This window comes from Melospiza melodia, chromosome 5 (assembly GCF_035770615.1).
Source record: "Melospiza melodia melodia isolate bMelMel2 chromosome 5, bMelMel2.pri, whole genome shotgun sequence".
Lineage (NCBI taxonomy): Eukaryota > Metazoa > Chordata > Aves > Passeriformes > Passerellidae > Melospiza > Melospiza melodia.
Genome location: NC_086198.1, coordinates 29,669,540 through 29,686,928, shown reverse-complemented (window position 1 = coordinate 29,686,928; position 17,389 = coordinate 29,669,540). Strand labels below are relative to the sequence as shown.

Genomic DNA, 17,389 nt, shown 5'->3' with positions numbered 1-17,389 from the left:
GCAGAGAACAGGGGCCTGGATGTGAGACCTCCAGGGTCCCTCCCAAGCTGCTGTTTTGTGATTCTAAGTTAAGAGATGCAGTGCTTTTCCCAGTTTTGGGGTAAGGCCAGAGATTACTTACTGGAATTGTACAATACAGTTCAATGTAGAAGCCATTCCTGTAATACAAAATACAATACATATTGCTGTTCATGAAGTGCTTTGAAACTTTGCTCTGAAATTCCTGAAGGCTGGTCTTACCTTCACTTTTTGAGTACCTTGAACTTGGAAATGTGCTGTGTCATTATAAGCACTGGCCTTTGTTTCTGTGCCATGGAGTTTATTAGACCTCCTTGAGGTTTACTTGGTGAAACTTTGAGTGTTTTACTGCCCTTGGCATTTTAGGACATTTATAAATTGATGCAGAATGAAAGGAGATGCTTTACAATGCCTTTCCTTTTACTGGTTTGAGAGAGTTTCATTTCTGTTATCATCTGGCTAAGATTTTCTTGGTATTTTTTCATATTGTGTCTGGAGAGGTCATTTCCTGTTTCTCTACAAGAAAAAATAAGCAATGCCCTTGACCAGGCCCTTGGTGCCCCAGAGGGTTCAGCATTTTCCTCAATGAAAATGAGTGAAAGTAGAGGTTGGCATTAGTGGAATTATGTGGCTTTGTTTTATGTTAAATGAATTTTCCGTTTACTCTTAACTACTGTGAATAAAAGGAAGTTGTAATGTTTCTGGAGGGCCGTGATATATGATCTTGTTTTCTTTCTTGTTCTGAAGGCCTGTAAACGAGGCCAATAACAAATGAGGATCTGTATTGTTAATAGCTGTTAAATGTAGTTTTGATTGTATAAATATAGTGCAAAATGCCTCCCTACTCATATGTGGTTTGATTTCCTGTTAGGCTTGTGGAAGGCTGGAAATATTTGTCTGCCTTCATTTAGTCATGCTACCTATCTAATTAAGTGTACTGTTTGTCTTTATGATTCAAGTATATATTCCATTGATTTAATTGGGCTTAGCTGAACATGAAGATTTTAACTGAGGGATAAGGAAATGGCTGCTCAGCCTGTCACTGAAATGCCTAAAAAACAGCCTGAAAAGAGGCATAAAATAGGGTGTTTTGTGTTGTGTTTGTTTAAGTTGTGGCATGTGCAGTTTTTTAATCCATCTCTTTTTGTAATGTAGTGGCTGTGATCAAAATTAATATTCTGTAGATACAGCTTTGGTTTTAATCCACAGTAAATCTTTAGAAGACCGTGGTACACATTGCACCACATAGCTTGTATTGAGGGTGAACACTCTTAAACAATGACTGCTGCATATGGCATAACATTCAAAAAGTGTTGCAGTTACGTTTGTAGGCTGTGCAAACTGAAACTCAAGAAGTTGCAAAATTCCAAAATTAAGGTGGTCTGCAAAATCACGGTTTAAGCCCTTCAGGTGCATGCTTTGAAGACTGTATCCTTAACAAAACCCTTAAGTTATACTATCCCATAATATTTTTCCCATGTGATTCCTTTGATCAGGTTGGATGAGATGTAAGGATTATGTAGTAAGAGACTCTAGGAGGTTTTTCTTCATTTGTTGTCACTGAGGAAGCCTTACCTTGAATGGATCTAGGGATTTGGGAGAACAGAGATATTAATGGAGAAGATTTTCTTAAGACGTGGGAAAAGACTGTCCCTAATTCAAACCCTAAGCTCTGAGACTTTTCAGATTCCTTCTGCAAAAGTAACAGAAATCCTGAAAGAAAAGAAAAAAAAAAAACAAAAAAAGGTTATTTAACTCAAGGGAGGGAGAAAATTCCTCTACAAGATTTAACCAAAGACTTTAGCTAAAATTTTCTAATCTAATTCAACCTGAGGCAGGCACATGTGTGGATAATCCAAGTCCAGAGCATTAAATGGGTAAAATCATACACAATTAAAAGCAGAAAACGAAGTAGTGCTGGCTGGAATGGGTGCAAGAACAAAACAAGGGATGTACAAATCCCCATGGTTTGTAACACCAGCTTATTTTCAGGGATTCTGGCTGAAACTCTGCAATATACTCTTTACTGCAGGGAGCAGCCTTAAACAGGATTTCTAAGGCATGGTTCTGGAAGGTAGGGCAGTTAGTTGCAATTTCCATTGCTTTTTCCCTTACTGGATGAATTAATCATAGAACTAAAGGCTACCATGACTCTTTCCCTGGCTGTGCCCTTTTGAGGGAAAAGTCCTCAACATTTTTGAAAAGAGGTGCCGTGAGAGTTCATGTCTACAAGAAGTGAGCCCAGCCTTTCAAAAGCAGGAGTTTTTCTGTCTTTGCAGTGCAGAAGTCAGATGCCTGAATTCCAGAGGAAGGCAAGGGATGCTCCTTTTTGCTCAGGTTTTAACGGGCTCAGGCAGTTGCTGTCCGCCGGCTACTGGTGACAACATCCCAGGTATCTGCTTCCACCCATACATTAAGTCAGGGCATTGGCTGGCAAACTTTCAGAGGCTCAGGAAGGAATAAAAAGCATTTACAAGTTCAGCACTGCCAACAGAAACCCGGCAGGAGCCAAGACACAGAATGGCAGGGATCCTCACTCACACAACGTGGGAAACCAGTGGGAGCGGTGGGACACGGGCTGCCTTTGGGGCCATGGCTCGTGCTCCCAGCACATCTCCTCCTCCCAGCTGGAAGCCAGAACTGCATCCCTCGTGGCAAGCTGTACTTCTTATCCATTCCTTCCCCTGAGGTAGATGCATGGTGGCTTCTTACTTCTCCTTAAGGCAAAAACACAGCTGATGGCATTGATGATGAATATTAAAACTCAAGCCGTGCTCCTCCTCTAGATATTGGTTTGTGCTGGCATAAAGGCCCCAGAGAGACAACCCAACCCTGGAATTCCCCCACAGGTCTTGATTTATTTTTTGCTTTTAGGTTTAACATTGTCTCTCTGTAGATTTCTGAAACTGCAGCTACTTATGAAAAGACTGAAATTTCAAAATAATTTCCTATTTTTAACAAATCTACCCAAATTATCTTATTTACCATTCCAGCCTTACCTGGTTGCAAAATAGCAGTGATGTGGGATACTGAGACAGTTCAGAGATGCTGAGGCACACTGTGTGGAGACACTTTAGTACCTTAAAGTACAGCATCAATATTTCAACAGTATTTTGCAAATGCACTGCATGACTAATGTGCTGTGTGTTTTCTTGCTCCTTTGATTTTCCTCAGTTTGTCATCCGCAGCAGAAAGAATAAATCACAGGTGCAGAAGTGTGCAGGTTCTGAATTTCCTGGCCATTGCACTAGATGCTGTCGTTGGTTTTTTACCCTAGTCAAGGACTTGAGGATTTGCCTAATGAAAACCAGCACTAGGCATTGTATAAGGTAGCGAAAATTATTGAACTTGAAAAACTGAGTTTAAAACCAGAGCCAGCTTTCACAATCATTTGGATCAGTTATGTTGTTTTTCCATCTCTGAAATTATTGTATTAGATCATATGCAGCTCAGTCCTTACAGTAAAAACATTTCAATAGAGACTGCACTTTACTTAATATTATGTACAAAATATTAAGAGCAGAATGTAGTGATGGATATATATTTATTTTAATTTTTTTAAAATATGTACTATGTATGTAATTAACAAAGTTTACTACAAATTGATATAAACAGATCCTTTAAAGCTTAAGATTTTGCTCCCAGTAAAATAAAAAGGAAGTATTGCAAGCACCTCCCATGCTGTGCCTTTGGTAATTGCCCCAAGCGTGGAGTTTTTAAATTTAGAAGGAGACCGAGGTTGATGCTGGCAGTAGATGAACAATAGAGAATACAATTTTCAAAGAGACAGTTGAGGTAAAGCAAATGAGGTAGAGAGGAGCAGGAAAAACAGCAGTACAAGGGGATTTCTAGGAAGTTTCTGTGCTAGCATTGTCAAGGGATGTGGATGGGCAGAGGATTTTGTAACATTGAGGAAAGCCGTAAAATTAAATTGAGGATTGCTGTGTAGCTCAAGTGAAACAGCTTAGATTGTATTAAAAAATCTTCATTTAATAATTAAGTACATTTTCTTGGTAAATAACATTTTCATTACATTCCTAAACTCCCTCATGATGTGCCAGTGGAAGCTGGGACCATTAGGATTTGGTGTTGTGTAAGGCAGTGCAGGGATGCAGCAGCTTCTCTGTGCCCTCTCAGTGCTGAAGCTTGTAAGTCTTCCTGGTGTTCTGATTTCTATGGTAACAGCAGGAAGATAAATGTAATAAAATAAGCTGAATATTTATTATCACCTCTTTTTTTTTTTTAATTTATTTATTTAAGCTCATATACCTCAGGGCTTGGGGGGGATAATTAGTTAGATCATCTGTGAATGGTGATAAAGCCAATAAGAAACTTCACTCATTGTTCCAATGATTACTTTTTTGCTTTTATGTTTGGCAGAGTGATGGCTGTTAACCCTTTTGTCTTCCCTTGCAATCTGCTAATCCTGTAGTTTCTAAATTTGGGTACATTTTTGTAATCTCTGTCATCAGGCAGCCTCCAAATCCCTCATTTTCAATTATTATTGCCACAACCAGATTTGGTAAGAGTGGTCAGTGCTCATATTTGCTGATAAATTGTTTGTTCAGTCACTGGTCTTGTTAAAAGGTCAGCAAGCACTCCTTGGTGATCCTCCCTGCATGGTTTTTGCTTGCATGTATTATTTTAGTGAGGAATACTTAATTCATGCGAAGTGTCATTGCAGTGAAAAGTGAATATCTTCTCAGTAATTTTTTTATATACATTGTTACTACTATTTACTTTTCATAAAGTGTGACTCAGTTCCCATCCAGAGAAGTGCATAAAGGGATTTTGTTACATACCCACCCAACAGTAGTGCATTCAAAAAAAAGAAATTTTGGAAAACTGCTGTCATACCTGTACATAATAGATGTATACATAATACATGCTTCAGCTAGATTTTCCAAGTCTTTATTTTTGGGCTTCTTTTCTTTGTAAGCAGGTCATTGGTTGGGTAAAGCAATAGATTCGGTTTCTTTGCATAAATTTCTAAAGGCTCTGCCTTTTAATGCCTCTATCTCTAAACACTTCTTAAATTTCTGAAGTGTTTTGCTTCAAATTGTGAAGCTTTAAAGGTAAACAGGAGATAGTGTAGATTTATGGAGATCTGTGAGAATGGGGAAATGTCAGAAACTGTCCCTCTAGCAGAGTTTGTCATCCTTTAAATTGGCCAGAGAAAGTTTAAGATCAGGACAAGGGACTTACTTCTTCATTTGCCCATTCTAGCAATTACTTAGGTACTTTCTGAAAGTGAGGTTGCATTTGGACACTTGTGCTTAATAACCCCTCTGTGTCTTTCTCTGTGAATTTGCCTGTTACCCCTTTGAATACATTTATAATCTTGAAATCTAAAATGTTCCGTGGCAGTTGCTTCTGCAATTTCATTATGCATATTTGTTTGTTGGAGATGTTTCTAAAGCAGGTGGCTGATAATTTAATGGAGTGCCACTTCATTCCTGTGTTTGCAGTAATAGTGGATATAATCCTTCTCATCCCATGCATGCCATTTATCACTTAGTTCTCCACCAAGTTCTGTTCTTTCTTCTGTGAGCTGAAGAATCAGTGAGTCAGTTTGACCTCCCCTTGTATAGATCTGCTAGTTGTCTGCTGTCCCTGGCCATCCTCAGCTCCTCCTCTCATGCTTTGTATTAATTTTGGGAGGAGACCAGACTGACACGTTAGATTTAGAGCACAGTGGATGTAGCGGCAAAATTACAATTTCTGTCTTCCTCTCAACTCTTCTCTCACATCTTTGCTTTTTTTTTAATGAACATTGAGCAAGCATTTTCAAAAGGCAGAAGCCCAAAAAACCTGTCCTAAGTTATGCCTAGGACTCTTTCTTGTGTGATGTTTGTTATTTTGTATGTATGGTGGGAGACGATTATACTGTCTGCATTGTCCAATCAGTGACTTTCCCCTTCCATTTTGCCAGCCAGCCCCGCAGACTTGCAGGACTTTTCAGCAGTCTTTCACAGGCAGCTCTTCATTTCATCGTCTGGAGCCATCAGCAAGCACTGTCAGCTCCAGAGGTCTGATTTTTCTCATATGATGTATGAGCACAGTTCAGTGCCCAGGCCCCAGCTCTGTGAGACTTCCCTGCTAACCTCCATTACTTGTGAGAGATGTCCATTTGTTATGACCCTTGGTCTCTTATTTTTAAGCTGCTAATAATCCACAAAGAGACAACCTCCTTATCCCCAAGCTCTCTTTAAGAGCTTCCAGGAGATCTTTTTAATAGCTTTAAAATCCAACCCTGCCATGATTGCATCTTTCCATACCCCTCCTGATGCAAGGCAGTGTGCAGGTCCTAGACCAGTAATTACCCATGCTGGCTCGCTGACAGAATTTATTAGCACCCATACCCAAGCTGCATGCCCCAGTTTCCTTTGTGTGGAAACCAGGGCAGGGGAGAGGAGGAGGAGGAGGAGAGGGTTGGTGTTTGCTTAGGTCTCACCCCATATGGCTGTGGGATGCAGCTAGACCTGGCATGTGCAAAGCATTTCCATTGTGCGGATCCACCCGAGCGTCCTCGTGCTATCACCAGAGTGCCCTCTCAGATTCGTGAGACGTGACCTCTCCACCAGAGTTGTGCTTTCTTCCCTTACAGCATGTTTGTTTATCAATTCATGCTCCTCTTTCAATGGTTTTGCTCGATATAGAACTGGAGCTTACTAGCCTCTGGTCTCCAGTGCTCCCTTCCCACCCTCAGACCCATTTTAAGAAATCAGTCACGTTTGTCGCCTTCCACGACTTTTATAAGGGCAATTTAAGCAATAAGCTGCACAGCACAGTTAGTAGTTCAGCAATTCCATATTTAAGTCGCTTTACAGCTCGTGGATGGATGCCATCTGGTCTTGGTGATTTATTACTATTCATTTTACTGTATTTTTTTTTTCCTTATAAACCCTCTTCCACTTGCACTTGAATCTGAAACTATTTCTCAGACTTGCTTACTGAAAAGGGAGAGCCCTTACTGGGCTCCTCTACAGAGAGCACTGATGCAAAGATTTTATTTAACTTTACTGATCTTTCTCAAATGCTTCACTTTCATCTTGCTCATCAGTTGGCCCAGTGGATATTCTGGCAGATTGCCAGCTTGTGATCAGTTCAAAAGAATCTGAGCGTTAGTTTTTACAACTTTAGTACGAAGACTTGTCCAAGGACTTTACATTTAGCATAGACCATAATTATGCTCTCCTGGTATGGTCCCAGCATGATTTTGGGACATCCACAAGCTGTTTGGGAGGGTTTCTTTTTACTTCTGTCAATGTCTTAGAACAGAGATTTGTTCCTTGCAGTTGTGTCTGAATGTGGTGCTGCTTTAATCTTCCTGCTGGCTTCTCCAAATGCCTCTCACATGCACAGTGCTTGCTTCTGCTACTTCCCCTCTAGAGTTAAATATGAGCGAAAGAAAAATTAGGAAGTCTTTTTTCTAAACTGGCATGAGAGGAAGACGTGCCTCAGTCGACTTCCAGAAAATGCCAGGCTTCGCGTGACAGCATGAGCAAAGTCTTAATTTTTGAGGCATTGTTGGCATAAAAGGAGAATTGCTGCTGCATGTGGAATATAGCAGTAATTTTGTTGATGAACCGCTGCAAGTGACAATGAGCCCTGGCAGAATGGATGTATAAAACAATACCTAATGGGCACCTTTTCTGGCTCTCAGTACCTTTCTCTGATGAACTTTGAAATGGGGTATTTATTGCCATGTGTACATTATCATCACTTATTGAATGTGTTATTGAAAAAGCATTTTGGTAAAGGCATAATTATGTATTTTCTCATTTAAAACTGTGATTTGTCTCTTTTGAAATGCAAATGCTAACCAAAAGAGAGTATTTGGTATCAGCATTCTCCTAAGTGCATAATTAACTGTTAATACCAGCATATACTTGGGGTTTTTCGCTATTGATATGCTTGGGATTTTAGGGTTACATAACTGGGTGATTATTAAGTTGGATTTTATCACAAGTTCTCTGCTAGTGATTGAGAGCTGAAACTCTCCTTTGGCAATCATTATCCATGGGCTGTTGCCAATTCCTTCGTTGATAGGCATATAACAGGAGGACACTTGGCTGGAACTTTTAAAGCAGCTCTGAATTCCTTAGTATCGCTTATCCGGGATGGTATTCTCTAGGGTCACCATGATGATTTTCTTGTGAGAAAACTAATTTTCAGACTTGACTTCTGTAAGTTCAGTTTAAAATTGCCAAGTTGAATTTAAAAATTACCAATTGCCTGGGTGGCTAAAGGCCAAAAAATAGCAGCCTAATGTCTCTAGATCTGTTTTAATGGGAAACTATCTTCCTTGTCTGATTATCAGTGTTCATGCTGGTGGTCCTGGGTCCAGTCATTATTTTGTCCTGGGTTTGGCAGTGCCCAAATTGGTGCAAAGTAATAGGCAATTTGGCTCCTTGGAAGGAGATGATTCTAAAGCTTTGCTTTAGGAGTCAAAGTGTTGGAGGAAAGAGGTTTTGTATCTTTCTTCTGTGGCTTGCAGACTAAGCAGAGATTAGAAAGTGTTGAATAAAAAATAAGTACTGAATGAACAGTCATAATTGAATTTTGCCTGAATCCTGCTTGCATTTTGGCTTGGATTTTGATCAGTGTGTTAACTTAATGAGGCTGCTCCAGTACGGGTGACTTCAGTGGCATTTTTAATGGCTTCAAGATGGGACACAGGTGTCTGGGTGCAGTCCATTGAGCCAGAGGGATGCTCAGTGTTTCCTGCCCCTTTGCATGGAAGAATTTATTCAGGTCGTGGCATTCTGTCACCACTGTTGGAGCAGAATACTCCCTCAAGAGACAGTTAAGAGTTGTGACAATAATATGTTTGTTTTTTTCTTTCCCCAAGAACCTCAAAACTTCTTCCAGTCAGAATGCCTTCCTAAGGCAGGTAAAATAATCCAGGCCAAGGGCTTTTTATGATTAGAGGGTTTGAGCCACTGAGGGGTTTCTGTAATGCCATGTCCTAGTCTTTTCCCCTCTTTATTCTCGGTAGCTCTGCCTTGCCCTCAAGGTGTCTGGTGATGTTTTTACTCCTCTCTCTGTCAAGTTCAAACTGACTTCTTTTGGCATGAGGGAGAGCATGCCTTGGTTTTGGAGGCTTCCAAACAGGTTTTGACTTTCAGGCCTTTGGCAGGTTTTCTTGTTGGGCTGCATTTGTTTGATTGGTTGTTTGTTTTGGTTTTGTTACAGTGAAAAGTGCTTTCTGAAGGTGCCTAAAATCAATTTTATTGGTGGGCAAACTTCAAATGGATACAGGTTTTAGTCTAGCAAGGGAAAGGCTCTTGGTTGTAAAGTTGGAAATAGTTCTTACAGTGGTAAAAAGTGTGAAATCAGAAGACAAATATTTATTGGTCTTTTCCTAAGTATTTTCTGGGCTGCAGAGGCCTAGGGACTAGCTCAGGTACATATTTGTTCCTCTGAGGTGTTGTGAAAGGGGATGATGCCTTGGCCAATCTTTTCTTGGGATTATCAGCAAGTCACTTAAGTCCTGATGAAACCTCAACACACCCACCATAGCCTTCCCTTTATTCACTTCTCTGTCTAATTTGGGAAGGTGCCTTATGCAGCAGCTTTGAATAGTACCCATGAGAAAGTAAATAAAACCTGGTATCAGGTTTGGTTTGGGGCTGAGTTTCGCCTGTCAGTGAATATTTCCTGCCGCATGGGTTCCTCTTTTTGGTTATGGTCAGTTGAGTTGCAGTTTCCATCCTCAGCGAGGAGATTTACGATACTGGGCCTCATGATGACTTAATAAATGATGAGTTACTTATTCATAACAAGCTGTTTCTCTTCAGCCTGCCTGCAGTTTCACAGGTTCTGATGTGGCTGCCTGGTTTCTGTGGGGATCACATAAGGGTATTATGAGATATGTGGCTGGTTGGTATTTAGGATGCCTTGTCTTAAATGTCTCAAACCATCCCTGCTCTCCTGGGGGACTGGTCAAATCCTACATATCTGTTGTAGCTGCGTGGCTCCAATGGCAATTGGGCAGAGCAGTGGAAACAGGCTGGAGGCAGTGATGGGAATGGCTGGTGGCAGAAGTGGAATGGCTGGTGGAAGCAGTGGGATTAGCTGGCAGTGGTGGGATTGGCTGGTGGCAGCAGTGGGAATGGCTGATAACGGTGGGAATGGCTGGTGGCAGAAGTAGGAATGGCTGGTAATGGTGGGAATGGCTGGTGGCAGTGGTGGGAATGGCTGATAATAGTGGGAATGGCTGGTGGCAGTGGTGGGAATGGATGGTGGCAGTGGGAATGGCTGGTGGCAGAAGTAGGAATGGCTGGTAATGGTGGGAATGGCTGATAATGGTGGGAATGGATGGTGGCAGTGGGAATGGCTGGTGGCAGTGGTGGGAGTGGCTGATAACGGTGCGGAATGGCTGGTGGCAGCTGGTGGCAGAATGTCTGGACTCCCTGGCCATCCACAGGGCTGCAGGAAAGGTCAGACAAAATGTGAGCTGGGCATTACTTTAAGCCTGTAAGGAGACACTCGGGGAACTTAAGATGGATTAACTTAAGGTGTAAAGTTGAAAGCGCATTATTATGAAGGAGGATTAAGCTGAACTGAGCTAATGACACCACTTCTGAATGAGAATCCAAACAGCAGATTCAGAGCTTTGGCTCCACGCTTTTTGTTACTTAAATGTACTTACCTTCTTAAATGTCCCCATGAAGATACGTGCCCTTATATTCCTGATCTTCATATCCTCTGTTTTTCATGTTGAGAGCTTCAGGAGCTGTGTCAGAGGTGGGTTTGGCTGCATGGGATTTGCCTTTTTTTTTATCCCTCCTTTTTTTTTCATTTTAATTTTTCCTTGTGATAGTAAAGGCATTTGTGATTACTTGATGGCATTTATTCTTAGCTGATGTGTTTGGTGAGGAAAAAAATTACTTTGCTCATATTTTATCATATTTCTGTTGCTTTATTTTGTTGCTGCTCTCAAGGTATTGGATATCTGTAATGTCAGCATCTGAATTTTCAAAAGCTCTGTACCCTCTTATTCTACCCAGTGTGGGGTTGAAAACCAAATACAAAGTTGACTACCAAAACTCCCACAAAGTGCTTATCTTTCATTAAACAGAGTCATGAATTAACTAACATAATTTTTAGTTGGTAATATTTTGTAAATATGTAATAAATCAACTTAATCGATTTTTCAGGTGGCAGACTGATTTCAAATAATGTGTTTGCTGTATATTAAACAAATCACTTAGTAACTCATTCTGTGCATCATTTTATCTCGTTACAAACAATGCCATCAGGTTTTCCATGAGGGTAAGCCTACAGATCAATATTTGTAAGTAGATAACAAAATGAATATTTAAAAGGCAGAAAGAAATAACTAACCAAAAAAACCCCTGACTATAACTGAAATTCTTCTATTTAGGCAATTTCATATAAGCAAAACAAGTACAAAGAAAAACAAAAGGCAGAAAAATTTGGATGTCAGAAAAAGGGCAATGTAATGTAAAAAATCGAGTTTTTGAATCAACACTTTTACAGTTAATTCACACAAAGAGTGTTTTGTCACTAAAAAAAAGGCATAAGAAACCTGAGACAAAACATTATAATGTTTTACTTTTCTTGCTGTGTGGCTTGTGGTATCTGATGAAAAATCTGTCACTTCTCTCTGTAGAGGTCAAACACAGGGATGGTGGCAGTGGCTTTTATATTCTCAGTCTGGAGGAACAGGAACAAACCTTGGTGTCCTGCAAAAGTAATGATGGATGTCATAGATGGCTCTTACTTGGAGTGCTGCTGTCTCTGGCCAGCTGAGATACACTTCAACATGTAGAATTTAAAATACAAATGTCCTTTATTAATCATTTGCCTTTTGAGTTTGGTGTGTATCCCTCAGAGCCTCCTGGGAGCAGTCCATGATGCATAATAAAAACAAATATGTATGGCATTACTCCTACTATTAAATGTAATTAGAAAAAAAAAAAAAAAAAAAAAAAGAAGCTGGAAGTTCTTAGTCTCAAGAAAAGAGGGTGGAGCAGGGGAAAAGTGCAGAGCCCATCTAACAATGGGGAGTCCGCTTTATTAGTATTAAAGAGGAAATGAAATTGCTCTGGCAGCAGTGCAATAAAACACCAGGAAGATTATGTCAGTCTTTGTTTGCACACAGTATGATTCTTCTCTTTCACCAGCCAATTTGTATATTTGAAAAAGCATTTGCTTGGTTAAAATAATGAGCTGAACTTCATCCAATTCCCCAATTATACAAAAATTTGTTAGAAGAAATACAGACAATTGGTTTTGAGCAACTGAAAAAAAAGAGGAGTAGTGGCCATGGAACAATTATAGGGCCTTGTCTCCATACCTGCAGACACACACACACATATATATATATGTCACAGTTTCTGCTGAGACAACCAACTCTCAATGACACTTTTCTTTAGCTGTTGTGATTTGAGATGGCAGCTTCAAAAATTTAGCAAAATTATAACTAATTCTGCCTGGAACTTGAGCAAGATAGGTTAGCCCAGGATTACCTCAGAGAAGAGAGACAAGGTCTGAAGTGAAATTTATGAAAGTATATTTAAAGATACAAGTCACGTATCCTAATTATTTTACGATTTAACAAGCGGAAGTCTGTATTAATGAACAAGTTCATTGTTTTTTTACATATTCCTTTATTCCAGATTTTTTTAGCTTACTAGTTTGGGAAAAAAACCCACGTTTTTTGAATATTTCAGTGTTTGAACAGGAGATGTCACCTGATGGGCGAGTGTATCACCTAGAGCATGCATTCAGTGGGTGTAGGCTCGTTCCCCTGTTGCACCAGCTCTGACCTCTTCAGCAGGCACGCTTCCAGGCACGCTCAGCCAGGGCAGAGCTGAGCAAACACTGACGATTCAAATACGTTTTAAAACGCTTTTGCCACTTCACTAATCCCATCAGTGACAAAACTCAAATGATTTCGTTGCTGTTCCTTTTCCGTGATCTGCGGGGTAGCGAGGTGAGCTCAGCCATCCCTGCAAGGTGGTGCTGGGTGATGCCCCTGCAGGCTGTGCTCTCCCTGGGGTGTATTGGTGCCCCTGCAGGCTGTGCTCTCCCTGGGGTGTACTCAGGCCCTGGGTGTTGTTCCCCTGTCTCCGCAGGGAGCGGATGCGCCAGTCGGCGATGTTCGAGCTGTGCCAGGGCATGCACCAGATCAGCCTGCAGTTCGTGCGCCTGCAGCTCAGCTTCGAGGAGTACACCATCATGAAAGTGCTGCTGCTCCTGAGCACAGGTGAGTTGGGTCCGTGGTTATGTGGGAATGCTTGAAAATGTTCCAGCTCACAAAGAGATGCAGTGGTTTAACCAACTTGGAAAAAGCCAAACTGTTTCCAGCTGGGCCGCAGGAATGAGCCTGGGTTTATCTGCAGTTAGCATGGGAAGTGTCTTTGCAATTGGAGTGTGTTATGAGCACTGGAGGGACAGGAGTGGCCAGGTACAGGACTTTGGCCCCCCCCTTTCCATAGAGGGACCTCAGACATGCCAGGCAAGTGCCACAGCTGTGGGGATTGAGGGAAAATCTCTGCTAAGCATTCAAAGCCACCAGGGTTTGGCTGACTCAACGTGACCTTCAAGATGAAAAGATGTGCATTGCCTGTTCTGCAGAGCAGGTGATCTTGTAATGCCAAGTGACTTGAGAATGGAAGGCCTTCCACAGGCTTCTGAAAGTTTAATAAATGACAGTGCATGCTTCCTTTTTTTCTCTTGAGCATCATGCTTTAAGACGCAAAATTACATCTTGGTGCTTGTTACAGCACTGTGTAGTAATTAGCAGATCTCTTGATCTTATCTTACTGAAAATATTGAAAACCACCTGTCCCAGTGCAATTGTATAAACACACAGGCAGTTTGTACATTACTTTTCCATCAGTAACAGCCTGTAAACCTGTAAGCAAATGTTATTCTGTGGAATCCTGTTCCTTTTTTGTGGGGAACAGCTCGGTGACACCATGACAAGCCAGCTCTGTGGTTAAAGTGCCTGCCTTTGAGGGGGGACATGGGGCTGCAGTTCCTGTCAGAGCTGGAGGGCATTTGCATCCTCTAACAGAAACCTCCTGGGGCTGTGAGTTTTTGGGCTCAGCCATCTCCGTCCCTTCCCTCTTCCAACTGAAGCTGTTCCAGCTTGCTGGGATTGGGAGAGACACCCCTTTTTGGGGATCCCTTTGTGTCCTGGCCTGCAGAGTCTGACCCCAGGTCCCACTCCACCAAGGGCTGGAGATGGTCAGCCAGTGGACCTGGAACAGTGGGAAGGGGCTGTGCTCCAGGCTTGCCCTGAGGGGTAAATGGCTTTTTTTTGAAGGTTGTCACTCCTCCTGTTTCCAGAAGCAATGTGCTCAGGGAGGGTTTGGCTCCCAAAATGTTCTTGAGAGAGTGTCTGGATTGGAGATCTGCCTCTGCAGCATTTTAATCAGCCTTAAAGGGGAAGAATCTTTAGGAAAATAACCTGAAGGCATTCTAAAAATGCAGCAAAATGTCTTTAAGCCAAATATTTATTATTCTACCCTCTCTAGAGTGTAAACTAATGAGCTATTGCAAGAATCTGTTAGGTGAGATCAGTCTGGCCAATTAATTTCAGTAAGCTGGGTCCCTTTCAAACACACATCATGGTCACTAGAAAACCTGCTAAAAATTGTTTGTTTTGGGAGAATCGGGATATTTACATTAGAGAGAGAGAGAGAGAAAAAGGAGAGCAAAATGGAAATGGAGGTGATAATAAAACCCAGAAAGTGTCAAGTGAAGGGCAGCAAACCTGGTTTTGAGTGCTTGCACCTTGGTATAGTCTTATGACAGAAAACTCCAGGTTTGTTTTCATTTGAATTCTTTTATTGAATCATGTGATGAAAAGAGTACAAGTTATTCTGAAACTTTCATGGTGACCACATCAAGGAAGTTTCACTCCATTTACATGTGGAAGAAACCACACATTACAACTGAGTTGTTTTCTTGCTTTCCACAGACCATAGATTTTGGGAGCTTGCCAACAGTATTGCTGCATTTAATAAGTAAAATCAGAAACACTGGGCAAACCTCCAGAATTTCATGTTTTGCTTGAGTTCTCTTTATTTGTGGTCTTTCTTTCTGCCTTAATTATCTGGCTGGGTGATAGTATAATAATTTTCAGACAGAACAGTAAAATACATAGTAGTAGACAAAGAAAGAGGGACTCTAACAGCCTGTAAGCACTGTACATATTAAAGGAGCTGTAAAGCCTGTGCATTTTGTGTGAGGGCCACAGCATGCTCTGATGGCTTTACTTATCTTGATTGGTGCCTCTGTGTTCATTCACCTTGAACTGAATTTGTAGATTTGTTCCAGACAGTTTCTTTTATCTGTCAGCTGACTGAGAGGGTTTGCGTCTAGAATTTGAAAATTAAATGAACATATGATATTTATATTGTGATTGTGTGATATAAATATATAATATTTACCAAGCAGCTGGCAGGCTGGTGTGTAACCTCCTAGGCTTTTTCTAAAGATTCTTCCTTGTGTCCCCTTCCAGCACTTGGTGGCCTCAAGTCCTTGGTGGTACAGCTCTTCCTTGTTCCTCATTGCTAAATTGCCCTTGTAGATACTGATGCTTTTTCTTAAAGCTTCTACTCTGGAGCCATTTAGGGCAGTTGTTACATGCTTCTGATGTGATTTCAGTGGGATGGGTGGCAGTTGAGAGGATTTAGAAGAGAAGGGAGTATATGAACAAGAGTTTCTGTCAAGAGGTTAAGTCAGGGTAAGCTGAATGGGAAGATCATGATTTTCTCCTTTCTCGTTTTAGTAGGTAACTTCCCATTTAGCTTAATCTGACATAGTTTTTTGACTTACCTAGGAAATAAAGTCGCTCATGTACTGACCATATTTTATTTTCCTTCTATGGACTATGCCTAAGAGATACAGGGGAAAAAATCGCATTTGATGGTTAAACAGTGTTCATGAATTTGGATATTAAACCTCAGAATATTTTGAGTAATGTTGTTAATAACCCCTTTGGAGTTTTCATCATCTGATCCTAATAAGCCATTCCTGTTTGGGGCAGAACCTGCAGGAGTGTTTGCAGTCCATTAAGAAACAGGGTATTGCTTTTGTAATCAGCCTTGCTGATATTGGTCACAATAAAAAGTATCAGAAAACTGTACTTCTGACCCATTTATAAAATGATGATTCCGTGATCATGATTCTGCCTCTGTCTGGCAGATGGAAACTTCAACAGGACCCTAGAAATTCTTGCAAGTGTCTGTCATGGTCAAGCACTGGGTCAGGATGCCTGTTTGGAAAACAGACTTCTGTTCTGTGCAGAAAAATGGCTCTGTTTTGTTCTAGATGCTATGCAGATGCTTGCTAACATTCAAAGAAATTTTAGATCTTACTTGATGGCATAAAAATATGTCACTTGGTCTAGCATTTCTGCAGATAACAGCTGTGATTCTGTACCTTCTCCTCCTCTGCCAAGTGTGGGGAATCATTCAAGAATGATAAATCACGTTTTCAGCTTCTAACAAAATACCCTTGATCCATCTGCTTGGTTTTTATGTGGTTGGATTGTATTGAAAGCAGTTTGGACATGAGGCTAGCATGTGTCTATTTCTGAGATGTTATCTTGTCCTCTGCCACAGCTCCTGCAATCACACATCTGGAGAGGATGCCTGAATCGCTTGAGAATCTGTGTGATGTTGTTGATCCCTCACCAATGTCTGTAAAATTACGGACTTTGCTTAAAGGTTTCATTCCTTCATCCGCTGACTGCTGTAACTGTTTAAGTATGCACATCAAAAGAATAAGCAATGCAGTTAATACTAATTTAAGACTGTCTTTTCAATGACAGTTCCCAAGGATGGTCTCAAAAGCCAAGCTGCATTTGAAGAAATGAGGGCAAATTACATTAAAGAACTAAAGAAGATGGTAACTAAATGTCCAAGTAACTCTGGGCAAAGCTGGCAGAGATTCTACCAACTGACTAAACTTCTTGACTCCATGCATGATGTAAGTATAACTCCTCAGGGAGCGCAGAAAAGTTAAGCAAAAAATCTCTCCTTTAAGGTAAAAAAATAGTCTTTAATTGTGTTAACTGACAGGGAGACAAAAAACAGCCATATTCTTTTTAAAGGGACATCTGAGAGAAGTTGTTAGATGAACTTAAGAAGTTAAAATAAGAAAGTAGAAGTCATAAAGGTGAAGGGTTCAGGGTTAGTGTGTTACACATCCAACGTGCCTGACGTGCCAATAAACACGGAATTCATGTGCTGATCTTTTACAGCTGGGTTTGTAATCATGATGACTTTAAAAGATGCACTGAGTCCTTGAAACCATCCTGGGTGTTTGAAGCTTTATTTGAAATTTCAAGTGGAAGATTCCTTGTTGGGTTATTTCTGCCACC

At 40.9% G+C, this 17,389-nt stretch overlaps 1 protein-coding gene across 3 annotated transcripts in view; it reads left to right on the top strand.

Moving 5' to 3' along the window:
- The window catches only part of NR3C2 (nuclear receptor subfamily 3 group C member 2), a 189,094-nt gene that overhangs the window by 160,966 nt on the left and 10,739 nt on the right, over positions 1-17,389 (top strand). For all 3 annotated transcript variants that reach the window (XM_063156751.1, XM_063156752.1, XM_063156750.1), the window contains 2 exons: positions 13,128-13,258; positions 16,838-16,995. In XM_063156751.1, the coding sequence (XP_063012821.1) occupies positions 13,128-13,258; positions 16,838-16,995 (289 nt within the window). The remainder of the gene's footprint in view (positions 1-13,127; positions 13,259-16,837; positions 16,996-17,389) is intronic.